At 45.3% G+C, this 18910-nt stretch overlaps 4 protein-coding genes across 4 annotated transcripts in view; 1 reads left to right on the top strand and 3 right to left on the bottom strand.

The window, feature by feature from the left end:
• The window catches only part of LOC126562922 (non-structural maintenance of chromosomes element 1 homolog), a 260347-nt gene that overhangs the window by 5526 nt on the left and 235911 nt on the right, over positions 1–18910 (bottom strand). The gene's annotated exons all lie outside the window — the stretch shown is intronic.
• LOC126563576 (uncharacterized) lies at positions 1851–4244 on the top strand. The gene is made up of 3 exons (XM_050220222.1): positions 1851–2883; positions 3008–3241; positions 3319–4244. Exons 1-3 carry the CDS (start codon positions 1860–1862, stop codon positions 4242–4244), a joined length of 2184 nt encoding a protein of 727 aa, XP_050076179.1. The 5' UTR covers positions 1851–1859.
• LOC126563130 (B9 domain-containing protein 2) lies at positions 7151–7707 on the bottom strand. Its single transcript, XM_050219755.1, has one exon. The coding sequence runs from the start codon at positions 7687–7689 to the stop codon at positions 7156–7158; it is 534 nt and encodes a 177-aa protein (XP_050075712.1). The 5' UTR covers positions 7690–7707; the 3' UTR covers positions 7151–7155.
• LOC126561427 (mucin-5AC) overlaps positions 14134–18910 on the bottom strand; it is a 78563-nt gene continuing 73786 nt past the window's right edge. The window contains exon 8 of the mRNA XM_050217565.1: positions 14134–16479. Coding sequence (XP_050073522.1) covers positions 14134–16479 — 2346 coding nt within the window. The remainder of the gene's footprint in view (positions 16480–18910) is intronic.

The following is an 18910-nucleotide window of genomic DNA, read 5'->3' as shown; positions in this document are numbered from 1 at the left end:
AACTGTGGATGGTGGGTGTTGGCAGGTGACATTGGTGCTCCTTTGCTTCTGGCTCCCCCAAACGCATTAAATCACCGAGATCATTCCATCCGAGTGTGCTGGTGTGTTCGCGAAAATAAAATAAAACACACACTGACAGTTGCTACCAGCAGAGCAGCAGCCCCCCGTCAGTGAATAAGGGCGTGTGGGAAAGGAAGAGAGAGACCTTGAGAGACCGGAACTAGGGGTGGTGCGTGGGATAGAGCAGGAAGGTCGAGCGAAGGGAAGATACGGAACCGATTGGAGGACGCACTGATCACCGGATCATTTACGATGGGATTGAGAGAAGCGCGATAGGAAAATTTTTCGCAAGCTACTTTGACAAATCAATTCTATGCGCCTGCTGTATGCTTGCGTGCGTGTGTATGAGTGTGTTTTCTAATCAGGTCCCCCTGTTTTTTTTTCGGTACATCACTTCACTTTTCGCTAGGTGAGCCAGTGCAATTAGAACTCCTAAACCGCGTACAACACCGCGCTGATGGAGGTTACGTTGTTTCACTGCTTTTCCCCGTCTGCCTTTATCCCACCGCACACTCACGACTCTTCTTCTTGCCGCCCAGCCCTAGCACACATCTACACAACACATCACTTCGCGTTGGTCACCCCCATTCGACGACGACGGAAGGAAAACTCACTTTTCTTTCACCCTACCACGACACAATGGCTCCGTTTTGGGACGAAAAAACCCCGTAATCTCACTACCTTCAGTGCGGATGAGGTGGATGTTTTTCCTTTTTTTTTTCTTAATCACCGTAGCAGCAATTTTGAGGTTTGGAATCTGTTCGCGATGACACGGGGGCAAAGAAATGTGCACATACACGGGTGGTTCTTGGTCGCGCCGCGCGTTATCTATTCCCTTGCACACATACGGGTTAAATATGCGGGGTACCGTATACCCACGCACACGTACAATCGTACGTAGAGGGACGCACCTCGTTGATAAATACTGTGTGGGGCTGATGCCGCTTCGGTGCTGCTGCCGTTGCCGTTGCGGGGTTAAATTTTAATACGGTCACTACCAGCGTAATATCAGCTCACTTCACACCCGCTTGCTGCCTATTGCGGCCAGTAAATTCCACACAGAGCCACCACACAAATGTTGGAAGTTTGATAGCTTTTTTTTCTTCATCAATCATCCACCCACCATGGGCGGTCGGGTGATCATCGCTCAGGACGTTTGTGGGGAATTTTTGGATTTTTTTTTTAAGTTGTATACATTTAGAACTATAGTTATTGGCCAATTTTGTGGCACCATTTCATGATAGCTTTTTTAATTATTTAAAAAAGTTTTTTCTTAAGCAAAACAAATGGTTAATAAGTGAAAAATCCTTACTTATAATACTGGATCAACAAATTATGTCCGCTTACAATTTTTCCCCACTGTGTCCCAAGTACCGGTTGCTGACAGTAGGTTTTTTGACAGTTGAAAAGAAATAAATTTGCTTGAAGAAAAGGATCACGGTGAAATCTTCTTGCTTCTCATTCAAATTGAAAAGACGACAAAACAATAATCTTTTTTGTGTTTTGTTTAATTGTTAACTTTACGAAATACTATGACTGGTAGGTATAATGCACTACTAGCTTCGTTCCGCACATGATCATATTAACGGTTTTATACGAAAACATCACTCCCTGTAGTATGCACCCACTCGTAACAGCATCTTCCGTCAACAACACCGTACCGCCAATATGACAACATAAACGCAAATCCACAAAAGTTGTTAGGACACGGCGGGAAAACTCTTTGATTGTTGTTGTTGCGGCAGATTCGCTGCTGTATCATCTTTTGATCGCAGTGGGTCGAGTTTTCCCAGGAAAACATGAACAAACTACGCTCCTGCTGTGTGCCGTGCTGCAAGGATGAAAAGTTTTCACTCGTGCACAAATTTCCATCGGACAATGAGCGGGCCGAACAGTGGCGCCGGGTGCTGGGCATTGATAGCTTCATCGGACTGCCGATCGAGATTATACGCAAACGGTACTACATCTGTTCGCGTCATTTCCGCGATTCGGACTACAAAAATAAAGCGTCCCGAAGTATAAACATAACGGCGATACCGTCGATTAATCTCGTCACTCTGAACGATCCGGAAGGATTGAATCGAGATCTGCCACCACCGCATCGGCCCAGCATGGTTGCGGTTGAACACGCTGTTGAAGTGAAAAAGCACGAAATTGCGGAAACAAAAGCGTACGAAAGGGCGGAGAAGGAAACGATCCAGGAAAGATCATCGGCGGTTAACGTTGATTTGATCGATTTCATTGACGATTCCTTCACGGATATGGTGACGGTCGTGACTCCCAAGAATGTTACTTTGCCTACAAAAATGGCAAACCTTAGCACGGTCCAAACTCCATCGCCCACCGTGAAGCGAGTCATCCCACAACGAACTATTTCACAGCAATCATCAGCCAGTAGCACTGTCGCGGTGGAACCGCCAGCAAAAATACCCCCAACGGACACAAATAACGTACTGCAACGGCGTTCAATGGTTATGAAACCACCGCTCAATGTCGTCCCATTGGCTGGCAGCGGTATGCCGATTGCCAATAAAGCGGGATCGCTTGTACTTAAACGGGTTAAGGTGCCACCGATAATGGTGGAACGTAAAACGACGATGACGCAAACCGATGAGCTGCCGGTGGATGATAAGCCACAGCAGGCGGAGCAGGAAGAGAAATTGGATGTAGAAGCGACTCCATCTAGCAGTACCAAGGTGCTGGCCCTGCTCGAATGTACCCCGGACAATCTGCAACGATTACAGCGCAAACTGCAGGCCGAGGGTGGCGCACTGTGTCTTGACGAGCGGCTGCTACGTTTAGCCGACGAAGAAGATGATAAAGGTTAGTGGGGCCGGACTTTAACCCTCGGCAGGCGTTTACGATCGCGCTTATCAAACCTTAAAGGCCGCTGATCACGCGTGTGCTAATTTTAATTCAATCATCCTCTCCATCTTCTCACTTGCAGCAATGAACTCGGACAAGACGGACGCAACTGTGGACAAGAACCGATTCCTTACCGTGCGGAACGTTAAGACGGATGAATCCGTATCGGTTAGTTACGTTTGGCTGCGGGACCACTGTCGGTGTAAAGATTGCTACAATGTGGAGACATTTCAACGTTCTGGCTCCATTCTCGATTTGCCACTCGACATACAGCCCGAGTCGTGTGAAATTTATGACGAAAAGATCAATATCGTCTGTAAGTACTTTCTAATGAATGATTTAAGTAAATTCCTCACAAAAGAGCGTTTAAACTCAATATCTCTTCTTTCGCAGGGCAAGATGGACATCGCTCATCTTACGATCTGAACGTCGTGTTTAGCAACCACGTGGACAACTTCCGCAAACGGTTGGAAGAACAACGCGCCCAGCTCGTGCTGTGGGACCGCGAGCTCATTACGGTCACCAACAACACTTCCCCCGGATACGCACGTGTCACGCTGAACGATCTCCTCTGCGAAGATGCCGTCGTGTGCCAGGTGGTGGAAAGTTTGCTCCGTTACGGGTTTGCCTTCATTACCAAGGTGCCACCGAATCAGCAAAGTACCGAGATGGCCGTTAAACGTATCTTTCCCGTGCAGCGCACCCTGTTCGGGGACATGTGGACGTTCAGTGAAAGCAAGATGGATCACAGCGATACGGCGTACACGAACGGGTTTCTCGGTCCACACACGGACAATACGTATTTTAGCGATGCGGCCGGCCTGCAGGTACTGCACTGCATTCAATTCAACGGAACGGGAGGAGAAACGTTGCTTGTGGATGGTTTCCAGGCAGTAAACAGATTACGCGAAACCGATCCGGATGCATACGAACGGTTGTGTGAGTATCCGCTCGAAGCGGAATACATGGAGGAGGAAAAACATCATCGTTTTATTGCACCGGTAATACGAAAACATCCCCTAGTGCCCGGTGCGGTCGAACAGATCCGCTTTAATCCATACGATCGTGCACCGTTGCGGACGCTAGCGCCTAAGGAGGTGCCACAGTTTTATGCCGACTATAGGAAACTGGCGGTGGAGGTGCACCGGGAGGAGGCACAGTGGAAGTTTCAGCTAACACCGGGGACGGTGCTGATCTTTGACAATTGGCGCATACTTCATGGACGGATGGCGTACAGTGGGAAGCGGGTTATGACGGGATGCTATGTGGCACGAACGGAATTTCAAAGCGTTGCACGCGTGTTGAATATGATTGATTGAAGGAAGGAATGGCCATGACATTTGTAAGAAAGACTGTCTCTCTGGTCCCGTTTTTTTTGGCCTAAGAATTGCTTTACGGAAATGTGCTACGAATCATATTAGGATTCCTTTCTAACCGGCTTGCAAATTCATTTTTATTTAGACTTTTGAATTTAGGAATATTAGTAATCCTTGATTTCGCTCGCGAGTAGCGCGGTTGGTACAATTGATCAAAAATGATGCAATTAGCAGAATGAAAAAGAAGGTTTTAAATTAAAAAAAGTTTGGTACGTAAAGTTTTTAAATTGTAGAAATATATCGGAAACATAAAGCGTCTGGAAGGGAACGGCTTGGATAGCGAAGACCACTGAAGAGTGTAAGTGAGCGTGAGCTAGGCTAAAAAACATGACATGGGTATCTTTGCCGAACAGTGTTCGGATCGAATCAAAATCTTACTAGAGGACACATATTTGAAACTTAAGTAATACTTTACTGTTGAATTCACACACTTTCCCAGATCTTACATAACATATTTTTTAAACTAAACTCATTGTTTGTCGCTGACTCAAAAATCCTCCGTGGAAGTACACCTGCGTACCAGAAACGTTATAACCACACCAAACGTAACGCTAAACCAGCTAAATTCCACCATCGCTACCGATGATGTAGTTAAATCGAAAAACTGTACCTGTACGAAGATCGGCACACGGATCTCTTCGTCCAACCGGAAGCGTAGGTTTACACGCGGTCCAAACACAATTTCAGCATCATGTACAATCGCTTGATGCCGCACGTCTTGTACACGTGTCCTTGCGTAGTATAACCGATACACTACGTTTATGAGCATGTTGCTGCAGGTAAAGTAGCTTTCGGTGGTGTCCGTGCTTGATGGAGCTTCAGCGCTTGGTTCCGCATCGAGGATAACGTTGGTGGAACGTACACGTATCCAGTCGGTGGTACGATTAATAGGGTTGCCATACTTTGACAGGTAGAGGCTAAGTTTATCGTAGTTTTTAACTCCCTGAGAAGAAATTTCTGAATGAATGCCGTGGAGTAGTTGACTGTGCAAACCTATCTGAAGATCCTGACAAAATTTGGTATAATTCTGGACAGTCCCAATTGTTTGGTTGGAAAGATCCGGTGGTATATAATTGCATCGATGAAACAAATCTGTTCCAAAGTCTATCGTTTGGTGTTCGTTTTCGGTCAGAACGCATCGATTCCTCCGACTAATTGGAATGCGTAGACGAAAGGAAGTATCCGGAAGGCGTGTCCCATTAGTGAAGTAAGCTAGGATGCGATTGGAAGGATTTTCCTGAGGAGCTTCTCCTGGTGGTAGTGTTTCATTTGCGGAATTTTCCAAATGGGACACAATGAGTGGTTTCCCCACGAGATACCCAATATTTCCACTTACAGCTCTGGTCGAATTCTCCTTCGAACGAGGTGTCGTAACGATAAACTTAACAGTGATGCGTTGCCACACACTTTCTGCCCAAAGTTCTCCTTCAGAGCTTCTGTCAGTATATGGTCTACACAGAAGCTTCATGTTAACTCGTTGTAAGTTTGTATAGTTGTGATAAAACTGAACCTCAAGCTCGCGGCAAACCGTACCAGGATCGTCCTCAAAAATTCCATCAACCAAGGAAGTTGTTGTATCGGTTATGTTAGACCCCAGCGTACAATTCCAGCCATCTCCGGTGGCGTAGTTACAAACGGAAACGGTTGCATTCAGACAGTCTCCATCTTCCACACAGTAGTGCTCCATAACAGTGGATTTTTTCGGCGTACGAAAGAACCTTACCGAGGATGACGCGTGCCGCAGAAAGGCTCGATTAAAGTCGGCTAACTCATCCACCGTCCGTCGGCAAAGGTTGGTGCGATCTCGCAAAAAGCGTGTAGGTTGTTCGATGTGACACACAGTACTGGTGAGTGAGATGGGAAGTGCTAAAAGTAGATAAAGGGTTCTCATTAGTAATCTAACTCCAAGATAATTAAGGACTCGCCAATACTACCAAATAGCTGCACCAATTCACTTGATTCGTTGTAGACGTACATAACGTCATCTACACGATAGTGATCGAAACGGATATCTTCCGAAGAAGCGGAACTGTCCAAGGGAAACACTTCCTTCCATTTGTTACGGATCGCTGAAGGAAGTCTTCCCGGGTTGTAGTACTAAAAAAGGAATTGAGATGGAGTAAACGAAGTATTGGAGTGACTTCGACGGCCATCTTGTCGAGGGCCTACTCACACTATCATCTCCCTCCTCGTAGATCGGCTCAACAAGACAAAACAATCCACCCTGTACGCGGCACGATTGCAATCCTTCGTCGTGGTGGTACTCTTCGGTATGTAGTTCCTCCTGGTCGCAGTCGTAGGTACGCAAGATGGCCGCATTGCAATCGATATCGCAACAACAGTTGATATCACACACGTTAATCTGAATGTTTGAATTGATAAGAGAGAGAGTTTGTAGAATGTCTTCCATTACAAGCAACTTTCAGTACTAACCGTTAAATCACATCGGCAATAATATCCTTTCGGAACCAACTTTGCAGCACGACCAGCTTTCAGTGGTGGATGCAAGACATCTGACGGATCCAAAGTAGGCCTTGTTGTGGAAGAACTTGTCGTAGTGCTTTCCGTAGTAACAGCTGCTTCCGTTGAGGTTGCTTTGGTGGTTGCTGTAGAGGTGACGGTGGTAGTGATAGCAGTTGTCCCTTCACTCGTGGTGGATTTCGCGGATGTCTCCGTAACTGGCTCACTAGCAGGCGTAGTTGAACTCACATTGCCATTTGGATTGGTCGCGTTCTTGACGTTTATCTTCGCCACATCTATCTTGACGAAATGCTGTATATTTCGTTCACCTCCTTCAATGAACGGTGCGAGCAACGCCAACATTAACCACAAGACCCTAACTATCATCTTACAGTCAGTGCAGTTCAACGCCATATTCCGCAAAGTTCTTGAATATCAGCATCAAATCAAACTCCACCGTACCGGCTGTTTTGGTCAACAGTTTGTACCGTTCGATACCGGTAAACGCGATATCACTCTTTGCCAACGAAAACCCACCCGTATGGAACTTTTCGCGCACCGTATCAGCTACCCGTGCCGATGAAACCTTCCACGTAGCGATCCGTACCCGATGGTGACCGGGACACACCGGCACAAAGGCGAACCCGTACCCGACAGGCCAATAGTGTTGCAGTGCGTTCACCGCGTACACTTCCACGTGTAGTTTGGGCCAACCTTGCAGTCCACGGGTCACCAGATGCAGATCGATCGGTGTACAGAAATCAGCCCGTTGCTCGATGCGTGACGTACTGCAGCAGGACTGACCTTCGGAGTAACCCTCGATGGCTTTCCAGTTCGAGCCGTACTGGATGCTCCAGCGACAGAAGAGGTTCGGTTCCTCAAAATCCACTGCCGTCTTGAGTTCGCCGATTATGTGCAGTTCCGCCATTAGGCGTTCATTGTTGGGTGTGAATTTTTGGCAATAATTATACCGATTCAATCGAAAATAGAAAGTGAATCTTCTGAAGCGTGCGACACGGATGGCGGGCGGTCGATTGTTTGCATTTCTGTCGTTGCTAGGCTGTGAAGCAAACGTTTGGATCGTCATGGCAACCGTGCGGCGCGATATCAAACAACGGACTCTACAATGCCGAGGTTTCGTGTGGTAGGGGATAAACAAATCAGTTGTTTCGAGTTCTTTTAATAAAAAAGAAGTTAATTCTCTTTTTGATTCAAAGAAGTAAAAATTGAGAAGAGAAAGAGTTTTTTCATTTAACTAACAAAATGTTTCACCTACGCTGTTTAAGAGCTGATTAAAAGTTTCGTTTTATTATTCTTCATATAGTTTCTTCCATTAAATCTTGAGCGACACAAAGGCTACATAGAGCCAGTGGCGGATTTAGACTTAGGTAATTCGAAACACCCGGCAAACGCATTGTTTCTATGTTAGGTAAGTTTCCGATGTTTGTTACCCATGCTGTGTAATCGGATTTAGAACTAACTTTCCCTACATTTACTAGTTTCATGATCATAAATTGAACATTGATCTAAATAAGACAAAAACAGAAAAGTTGAGGCGGAAGGTTCAAGTCGCTCCACAAGAAAATCCGTGGCCCAAAAACGCATTCAACGGTATGCTGCAAGCATTGATCGGACCAAAAATGAACGAGGTATCGTCGATTTTCCACGAGAGTGCTGTTGTTTCCGCAATAACTGGGCGAGGGCGTAGGGATCGGGTTGAGGTGTTCGGCAAAAATATGCGCATCCAACGGTAGGTCATTCATCCCGATCGGACGAAAAGTGAGCCAGTTATCGCTGATTTTCCATGGGAATGTTTCGTTTTTCCGTCATAACTGGGCGAAGGGGTGGTTGGATCGGGTTAAGGTATTCTAAAAAAAGGTGGACGGACCATAGACGCATCCAACGGTAGGTCATTCATCCCGATCGGACCAAAACTGAGCGATTTATCACCGATTTTCCACGGGAGTGTTGAGTTTTTCCTCCATAACTGGGTGAAGGGGTAGAGGGATGGGGTTGGGGTGTTCTGCAAAAAGGTGCGCGGGACAAAGGCTCATCTAACGGTAGGTTATTTATCGCGATCGGAAGAGGAATGGCCGAGTTATCGCCAATTTACCTGGGCGAGGGGGGTAATAAACAGGCGAGGGGGTGGAGGGATCGGTGTCACAAAATGTTGCGGGGCCCAAAGACGGAGGAGCCAGGACCACTGGGAGCGACTTGTAGTAACAGGAGAGCATGAATTCGAGGAGGTAGCCCGGATCGGCCGAAAATTTCCAAATCCAATCTTAAAATCCAAGATCAGTTTTAAAATTCCGAGGCAAAAATTTTAGTTGAATTTCAGACTTAAAATTTCCAACCCAAATTTAAAACTAACTTTGAACTTTTAAACTGATTTTGGAAATTTTTGGCCGACCCGAGCTACCTCCACGAAATCATGCTCTCCTGTTACTCCTGGTCGGATTTTTGTGGCAAAAATCTGGAAATTTTTGGTAAAATTCCGGAAATTTTATGCGGCAAAATTCGTCCAGGAGTAACAGGAGAGCATACCAGGCGAGGAGGTAGCAAATGGAAATTTAAAAAACGGATTGGAAAATATTTTCTTTCCGGCAAGACAAATATTTTCCGGCACTTTTTAAACTTTTTCTTCAATATTGTATTATTTTCTCTCATTTTTGTTTCTTTCTTCAAATATCTTTTGAAAAGACCTCCAAAACGTGATTTTTATTAAAGAAGGGGACTAAAGGGGATTTTCCAGGAGCTCCCGGGAAATTCTGCCAGCAGCATTCCCGTGGAAAATCGACGATAACTAGGCCTTTCATGGACCGATCGGGTTGTTTCGCCTACCGTTGGATGAGTCTTTGGATCGCGCATCTTTTTGTAGAACACCCCTACCCGATCCCTCCACCCCCCGCCCAGTTATTGAGGAAAACAACAGCATTCTCGTGCTCACTCGCTCATTTCTGGTCTGATCGGGACGCTCGGCATACCGCTGGATGCGTCTAGAAGCCGAGCATCTTTTTGCTGAACACCCCAACCCGATCCCTCCACTCCCCGCCCAGTTATTGCGGAAAATAAGAGCATTCTAGCGGATAATCGGTGATAACTCGCTAATTCCTGGTCCGATCCTGGTGTCAGGCATACCGTTGGATGCGTTTTGAGGCCGCGCATCTTTTTGCCCAACACCTCAACCCGATCCCTCCACTCCCCGCCCAGTTATTGCGGAAAATAAGAGCATTCTAGCGGATAATCGGTGATAACTCGCTAATTCCTGGTCCGATCCTGGTGTCAGGCATACCGTTGGATGCGTTTTGAGGCCGCGCATCTTTTTGCCGAACACCCCAACCCGATCCTTCCATCCCGTCGCCCAGCTATTAAGGAAAACAACAGCATTTCCGTGGAAAATCGGCGATGAATTGGCCATTCCTAGTTCGATCCTGGCGTCCGGCATACCGTTGGATGCGTGTTAGAGCCGTGCACCTTTTTGCCGAACACCTTATCCCGATCTCTCTATCCTGCGCCCAGTTATTGCGAAAATCAACAGCATTCCCGTGGAAAATCAGAAATAACTCGCTCATTTTTTGTTCAATCCTGGCGTCCGGCATACTGTTGGATGCGTCTTTTGTACATCACTCGCGTATTACGCGTAAAAGTGTTTTCTCAACAACTTGGCGGAACCTGGAATGCTGCCAGTGTATTTCCGGGAGTTTTTTTGGACCCTTTTAGCCTGTGGAAAATTCACGTATCTCGCGTCGTTTCGGTTTAGTTTAACGACCCCGGAAATAATTTTGCTGCTAACAAAATGTAAATTATAATGAAATTTTTTTCTCATTATTTTTTAAAGTAGTAAATCTAATATGAAATGTGCGGATGGATTGCGCCTGACTGTAAAGGCTCTAGAATATCCATACTAACCTAGCATAGAGAGTACCCGTTAACCAAGGTAAGGCCTCGATGTCTGCAACATTTTAGCAGGGGAAATCTCCTAAAGATTTATGTAATCGCTTGAACGATCGTGCACGCGATACGCCATTCCCGGGATCTTGCTACCTAGGGTGAACAAATGCAAAGAATTCTAAGGTCCGGTGGGTATTAGAAGGCTTGTAACCTAAACCTATTGCCACAAGATTAGGATGCTTAGGGGCTAGTTTCTCATTAGCACTAAAAAGATAAAAAAATGTAGAAAAACACCAACAGCTTCAGGATAAGTTTCTTATATGCTCTGGTTTGAGATACATATACATATATTTGTTCCAGTTCCACTCCAGTACGCCATATTGCAACCCCCTCCGCGAGAAGTAGTAGTAGTAGTAGTAATGTAAAATGGCGATTGCATTGCAAAATTTGCTCCTTCCTTCCCTTAACTACGCTACGATCTATCTGATCTCTCCTTCCCCCTCTCTCTCTCTCTCTCCTTTTCATGTGTCTCGTTTCTTATCTTCTTAATTCACAGTTTTGAACCAATCGTTACCAGCATTAGTAAACGACAACGTTGAGCGACGCCCGCTAATAGCTTTTGCCTGGTTATCCGGGCGTCTTCCTCCAGCTAGTCACCAGTATACTAGTAGATGTTTTGGCAAAAATCCTTAATTCCTGATGTGTTGTGTGCACCGGGGGACTTACAGCGAGGTCCTTTACATTTGTGTTGAGTTGTTGTCTTCTGTGGAACTGTTACAGCGTATGGTGTGTGTGCAAACTATATCTGTAATATATTGTGCTGCATTTACGCGGTCCTGTAGCAGGTTGATCTCCTCCATCCATATCTTGGATGGACCCCCAGACACACACAGACAAACACGCACACAAACAGCTCTCCTACAGCAAACTTCAAACTGTGGGACATGTGAGACGTTTATTGTAATTCTTTGCTCATTAAACTGTCTTTAGTTTTCGTATCTGAATGCTGCTAGTTTTTTGCTCCTTTTGCCGACGATTTGTTTGCCTTCATTTCGAATTTGTTTGCACTCGTTAGCTTGAACAAATTGTATAAAAAATATATGCACGTTTTCCTCTTTCTCGTTTCTTTAGTAGTAGTAGTAGTGGTTGTTGTTGTTCTGTTTGCTTCTTTGATTTTTTTCTCTCTTTTACTTCTTCTATTTTATTACTATTCGTCATTTGTTTTGTTTTTTTTGTTTTCATTCTTCACACTGTTTTTTATCAATTCATCAAAACTCCACAGAACAATTCGTTTCTGGTTTGCTTTCTTCACTTTCTATGATTGCATTGATTGGTTTTCAAATTGTTTTTTTTTCTGGCCACTCGCTTTCTATTCCATCTTCCTATTTTCCACGATCACATTCGATCCATTGCCTCTTGGTTTTCCACCGTTTTCTCTCTCTCGTGTGTACATGTTGTAAGTTTTTTTCTTCTTCTTTAAATATTTCCTTTATCGGTTTGCCTAATATTAATCTCTAATTAATTTATAATTAATTTTTGGCTACCATTATGTACAGAGATAGATAGACCTAATACATTTACATCTTAATTTAAGATTTAATTTTCATTGTGCTAAAACTCGCTAAACAGGAAGGGAAGGATGAGTATTACAGGCCTTTATATAGGGGTTTAATGGATAAGAAATGATGCGCTTACGGAGCCGATTAATCAGCTTAGCTTATATGAAGAAGATATATTAGAAGATGTGGCGACACTTTACAATCGGAGGGCAAGCTACGATTTTAGATGTAGTAATTGCTATTGCTTAAAGCTTCCCAGTCCAGTCTCGAGAACGTGGGGGGGAGGGGATTTTTTTTAGCTGATGTTTCTTTTACTTTGCTTATGTAGTGTGCTTTTTTTGTTTGTTTGTTTAGTAAATATTAAAGATTACGGTTTAAAAAAATGTAAAATCGTTCAATTCATTCGTTACACCTTTAAATGCAGGAGCCTATGTTCTAATCGTTTCCTTCGCGCTTATGTTCAAATCTCTTTCCATCTCGCCGGATTTTTTAAAAATATTTTTGTTTTGGCATTTTCCTCAATAAGAAAATATTTGTTACGTGTTAATGTCTGCCAGAAAAAGGGACTAAAAGTATAGCGTTTTTGTAATATCAATGCAAAATAAAGCTTGTTTCACACCGCGGTTCTCGTCTATATACACTTACTCAGGATACTCTTTGACTGGTTTTGGCTACAACTGAGTCACGCGACTTACAGAACTGATAATCGCCAGATCATTAAACAGCTCATAGATCTCAATGCTCCCGTCCAGGCTTCAGGATTACATGGCACAGAAGAGTCCGTCCCTATGTGACAAGAGTTTCGTGTGGAGAAGTTTCCTCAGGTTGCTCCTTACTGTGTCGCCGAGCAATCGCGCCCCTAAACCTGCTGGGGCCTGCTAGGCGAGAGCAGGTTCACTTAACCCTTTACATTCGTTAGCTGTTTGTTTTGGTTTTGCATCTAACTAAAGCATAATATGATTTGTTTTGTCCCCATGCTAGCAGATAAAACAGATAAAACACAGCCAGAAAACACGGTACGCGGCGTTTCGGGGCACCTTGCAAAACGCCTGTAGATTATTTTTTTTGTTATTGCTGTCTTCTAGATCCACTCTCCGTTACTTTATACGATCTACTTAATCTGCATATTACGCGTAGAATTTTAAATTGCATACCTTTCAGTAGATTTGTGCGTTTTTTTTTTTTTTGTTTAAATTGTAGTCCAATAATCCTTTTTTGTATTAGATTCGTCCACTCGTCAGGAATGTTTGCTAATGTGTTCGCTTTTCTTGCTCGTCTATGCAGATCTTCTTCTTCGGGAGATAGACAATAAAATAAAATAACAGAAATAGAGAGCTACAGGTATTATGTGTGCAGAACAAAAGATAACTCGTGTCTATCTAGTTTTCTAAAACGTAAACGCCACACATACACACACACACACACACGGTACGGCACGGCTCGATAAGGAACTAAAATAAAGCTTCCATTTGATGAAAGGATAATACATTCCCTTTTTTTAGCGTGACTCTACCTACACTAGAGCGACTCTTCTCACACGGTTTCGCGCGCCTGTTTTAACAGAAATTTGAAAATCCTATACCAATCACACACGTACGCATACCACAAATTGCATACTTAAATGCTACTACCATTAGTTCTATATATACACACACATCCGGGAATCAGGATACATCGATTTCTAACTATCTGTCCAACCGTTTATCCTTATGCTGCTTCTCTTTTCATTACAAAAATCCTATCTCCTAACTAGTTTTACAGCTTCTAGTGTTGATTCTAGAAGGGTGGCCCGGTGGTAAGTCTACAGCGGCGTGTCACGGACCGTTTCCCCGTAGTGAGGATTTGACTATCCAACTACGTGGCATCAGCAAGGCTCTAGTAAGCCAAGACGGAAGTGTCCTCTCTCTCTCTCTCGCCAGTTTTTAACCTCCTCCACTTTTACTAACAAACTCGTGCAATATATCGCACGCCATCTCGATGTTGTTCCGCGAAATCCCCAGCGCCGTTATGACGTTCTCCTTCGAGTAGCCCTCCTGCATTAGCCGCGCTATATACTCCAGATTAATGTTCTCGTACGGCACGTTCGGGTTGTTGTTGTTGTTTAGTGCCGAGCTGAGGGAGGGCCCTCCTGCGGCACTAAAGTTTGCTAGATGATTATTATTGCTGCTGGTACTACTACTGTTGCTATTACTCCCACCACCACCAGCTGCCATCCCGTGCCGATGGTTGGCACTACCCGTGGAACACTCCTTCAGTGGCCCACTCGCGGCTAGGTTAACGTTTTCGTACACTAACGGATGACCACCGGTATTGGAGGATCGACCACTACCTGCTGCCGCTGCGGCTAGCTGTGAGGAGGTGATCGATTTGGAAGGTGGATGTGGTAGGATCTTTGCGCCGACCGCTGCACTGTTGGCTGGTAAGGATTGGTGTCGCTGATGGTTGTTGGGCACAGTGGATGCAGCTGCCGCTGTTACACTGGCAGATGGTGCCGAACATTGTGGCTGGGTGAACTGGGTACGTGGTTGGGGTTGAGGTTGCCGCTGAGGTGTCGGTTGAGGTTGTGCCGGTGCTGGTTTGTACTGGACCGAGGTTGTGCTGACGGTGGTCGTCGATTCACCGCTACTGTTCGTTACCTGCTCACTGACAGCCGTCTGTACCGTGACGAGACCGTTCAGGTTGCTGGTACTAACCGAGGCACTCGTTGGCTTGAACTGGTATACGTTGTTCGGTGTGAGGGCTGCGGTAAGGATGAGACTTTGGTCCGACTTTTCGTCCACCTTCAGTATGATGGGATGACGTGCTTCGGGTGGCCTCGTGTCGATAATGCCGACGATCGTTTCCGCAGGACCAACGATCACCTTGTCGGAGGTGCCGTCGCTAATTGCGAATGGATCGGTCGTGGTCACTGTTGGAGGTTGCTGTTGCTGAGAGCTAGAGCAAGGGCACGTTGCCGTGTGATGTTGTTCTTGTGGTGCCGTCACAACGATGTTCTGATGTTTGGGAACGGGTGGTGGAGGAGGTTGCGACTGCTGCTGTTGCTGACAAGTAGCCAGCGAGGGTAGGTTTTCCGAGCTGCGACTAAGATGTAGCCCACCAGCCGTATGGTTAGCCAGATTGCCCATGCTCGATGCTCCATTAATTTGTCCCGAAGTACGCACCGCGTTTGGTTGCAGATGCTGCGAAGATGGGCCACCACTCGCACGACTACTACAGACAGCCGACTTCTGTAGTCGAACGTCAGCCGCTGCACTTCCACTTCCCGCGGCTAGAATACCCGGCGAGGACTTGCGCGGTGGCAATGGTGGTGGTGTCGTTGCACACTGCCGATACCCGTGCTGGTAGATGGACTCCATCGAACCACTCTGGCAGGTTGTTTCGCTCGATAAAGTTTTGTTGAGCGCTTTCAGGATGAGATAGCTGCTCGGTGAGCTGCCGGATCCGATCGCACTGCTTACCGGGGCGCTCAACCGATTGGCCGGTTGATGCTGTTGCTGTGGTTGGTGGGACCCGGCACAGGAGGCGACACCTCCACTAACGCCGCCACCCTGCGGTAGAAGGGAAGAGGAGGAAGATTTGTTACACTTCACCAGATTGTTGCTGTTGGTGCCGCAGCTACTAAGCGTGATGTTGGTGTGCGTCGCCAGGTTCCCGTTGACCGTGTGTGATACGGTGGCCGCTGCTAGCGGTGGTGCTGAGGCGGCAGCTGCCGCAGCAATGGCTGCCGGCGAGCTTAGGGCAGGGTGTGAAGAGGCGATTGGTGCTGTTATCCCGGTGCCGACGTTTCCTGGTGCACCGCCGGATGAAGTGGAGGTGGTAGATGACGAGGATGAAGTTGAAGATGTAGAGGACGAGGAGGAGGAGGAGGAGGAGGAAGAGGAGGATGATGAGGAAGTGGTCGTGGAGGAAGCAGACGACGACGAGGATGAAGCTGACGAGTTTGTCGTTGGTGCGTGCGATCCGGGACAAGAGTTGCAGGTACCAACAGCAGTGCCGGCCAAAGCTGCCGGTTGTTGTGATTGGGTCGACATCCCTACGAGCAGCATCGACGAGGGGCCCCCGGCGTAGATGTCACTACCGGATAGTACCGGGGCCGAGGGTGCCTGCGAGGTTGGTTGACACGTTGTTGGTGGTTGCGCTTGCGGTTGTAGCTGACGCCGTGGCAGACGGGGCGATGAGTGTGGGCTTTGCTTGTCGTTGTTGTTCCGTGCCAGCGTCATGCTGTTGCTCAGCGCGTGCAGGGATGAGGTGGCAATATTGAAATCATCCTGCTCGTCGTGATCAGTCCGTGCACCGAACAAATTATAAAAAAAAGGATTCCAGACAAACACACACGCATACATAACGCATCCCAGCCATCCCCGGGGTGAGAACACGCGCAATCATACACACGCACACGCACGCACGCACACATTATTGCAAGGATAAGGGGATTAAACATAAGGAGGTGTAGTGTAATAGAGAAAAGAAAGAGAGAAAGAGAGAGAACGAGAACCAGAGAAGGAAATATTATTTAGTATATTACCAACTGATCGACATCACGATCGAAACATTTACCACAAGAGAAAGGAAAAGGATAGAGTACGAGCGTGGAGGAAGAGATGCTAAAGGTGCATGCACTTTTATTAGTATTTAGTATCAATTAGTAGAGCCGTCATACTAAAATAAATAATAAATAGTATCAATTACTTTCAATGGTTACAATAAAAATCATACAATTTAAATTTATGTGTTAATGAGTTTAATTAGAAAATTCTAAATTCAATTTTACAACATTAAATTAATTCGTGGCATGTTTGATAATTGCGAAAGCATTAGTATCAATCTTCAATCCGGACCGATCGGTCGTATGCAGGACTAACAACGGGACTGACAAATCCAGCTACAGGTAAACTGTAGGTCAAGTCAAGGGAGGCAAAATTGGAAGGCCTCTTTAGGGTGCAGAGCCAAAACGGACGAAGAAAGATTTGCTTAAGCATAAACTTTTGTAGTTTTTATTTACAGTTAAAAAAAATCACATAATTCATAAAAGCGAAAAAAATGCTCCGAATTAAGTTACTTCTCTACAAACAACACGCACAAAAGGATTGTTCTATCCAATAATACAAGCAGTAAAATTTTGAATAAAAGCTTGCATTCAAAGCCAGTGTTTTCAATTCCCACTTTAATAACCAAACATTGATGATTTAAAGTTGGAATGTTTCACAATTCCGCATCAATCTCAATCACCTACCGGTTGTTGACAGGTGACTGGTTTTGTCGGCTAATCCTGCCTTCTTATTTCAGCTGATGCAATATTAATTCCCTCCTCCGTACAGCTAGGCCTTTAATTTTAACGTAATGCAAACTACACATTCACATAAAAATTGCACCAACTGAATGAGGCTGAAAAAAATGCGACTGTGGCTTTTGGTGTGGAAAAATCGCGTGATTGGCAAAGTTGGGAAAAACCGCGACGAAAGCAAACGAAAAAAGTGTTTGAATTTTCAATCATATTGTATTTCCATAATACCGCTCTGCGGTTTCCCACAGACCAACAGAAACATGAGCCATTTGGCCGAAGAGGATGGAATCGTTTCGCTCACGATGACTTATTGCACGAATCAATTTTCCATTTTGCTCTGTGTTTTTTCGGTGGAAATTTGAAAGGACGGAAGCGCAGGACAAGTGTGATGTCGACCACCAATAGGAATACTGCCAGAAGAAGAAGAAGAAGAAGAAGAAAAAGATAACCTCAAGTGTAGCGAGCGAGCGAGATTAATGATGCACGATTTTTCTCCCTGCCACCGTATCTGGTTGCTTCCTTCATTAAACGAACATTTCTATCGAATCCGGCAGGCTTGGGCTGATTTTACTTCCAAGAAAGAAGGATAAAGTACTGCGATGCAGGAAGGGCGCCGCACTAAGCAGGTTACCCGCCACGAAACGAAACCACAAACAACTGGAGGCCAATAGCGTCGAATCAACCTGTTTAAGGGTTTGATTAAGCAGGTCCTTGAAAAGTTCCGGATATTCTGTCGGGGATAGGTAGAGTGTAATGCTCCCCTAAATAAAAAATCTCGGCATGTGGTGATTTCCGATCACTCTCTCAACTCGTGTGGTTTTCCCCATTTTAAATCCTTCCATGTTTCCCGTTTTTCCCCTCAACAACCCTGGTTGAATTTAACGATTGACGTATTCATTTTCAGCATATCAGAGCCAATCTTTACCACCAATCTAGCCAAGGTCGGCAGGACAAAAACGAAAAAAAGGATCACAAATAGATAACAGCGTCATTGTGAGTTTTACACAAACTGTGTACAAAGACTCCGAGGCTTCCTTCCAAAAAAAGGGACCAAACTGTCGTTGGGTGTTTATTTAAATTCGCTTAGTTGTATTTCCTGCCTACGAATTTGAATTTGTAGCAAAAGTGTTTTGGAGATTTTGGGAGGCACAGAGGTGTACTTTGGAGTACTTCAGCTGCACAGTACAGCACTTACTTAAGACAGTCAATTTGAATGAAAAGTGGTAAATTATTCGTTCCGCTTTCAATATGACTTCTTGTGTTGCTATCCTTTCTTCACCATTTTTTTTCCTTGCTCGATTTCCGCAGGGAATTTGGTTTATTTGCTATTCAAAAATTTCATTCATTTACTTTTCAATAAAAAAGAGGGGTTCGTTTCGCCAAAAAAAAAGCCAAAAACGAAAACAAATTTGCTC

The sequence above is a fragment of the Anopheles maculipalpis genome, chromosome 3RL (genome assembly GCF_943734695.1).
Source record: "Anopheles maculipalpis chromosome 3RL, idAnoMacuDA_375_x, whole genome shotgun sequence".
In the NCBI taxonomy this organism is placed as follows: Eukaryota; Metazoa; Arthropoda; class Insecta; order Diptera; family Culicidae; genus Anopheles; species Anopheles maculipalpis.
Note: the sequence above shows the minus strand (reverse complement) of the source record. Positions and strands in the feature narration are given on the sequence as shown.

What these genes read in the sequence shown, in the direction of transcription:
- LOC126563576 (XM_050220222.1), top strand. Translation starts at nt 1,860, where the DNA reads ATGAACAAACTACGCTCCTGCTGTGTGCCGTGCTGCAAGGATGAAAAG. An exon ending in CGACGAAGAAGATGATAAAG is followed by an intron (nt 2,884 to 3,007) that starts GTTAGTGGGGCC and finishes TCTCACTTGCAG; the next exon opens with CAATGAACTCGGACAAGACG. An exon ending in CGAAAAGATCAATATCGTCT is followed by an intron (nt 3,242 to 3,318) that starts GTAAGTACTTTC and finishes CTTCTTTCGCAG; the next exon opens with GGCAAGATGGACATCGCTCA.
- LOC126563130 (XM_050219755.1), bottom strand. Translation starts at nt 7,689, where the DNA reads ATGGCGGAACTGCACATAATCGGCGAACTCAAGACGGCAGTGGATTTT.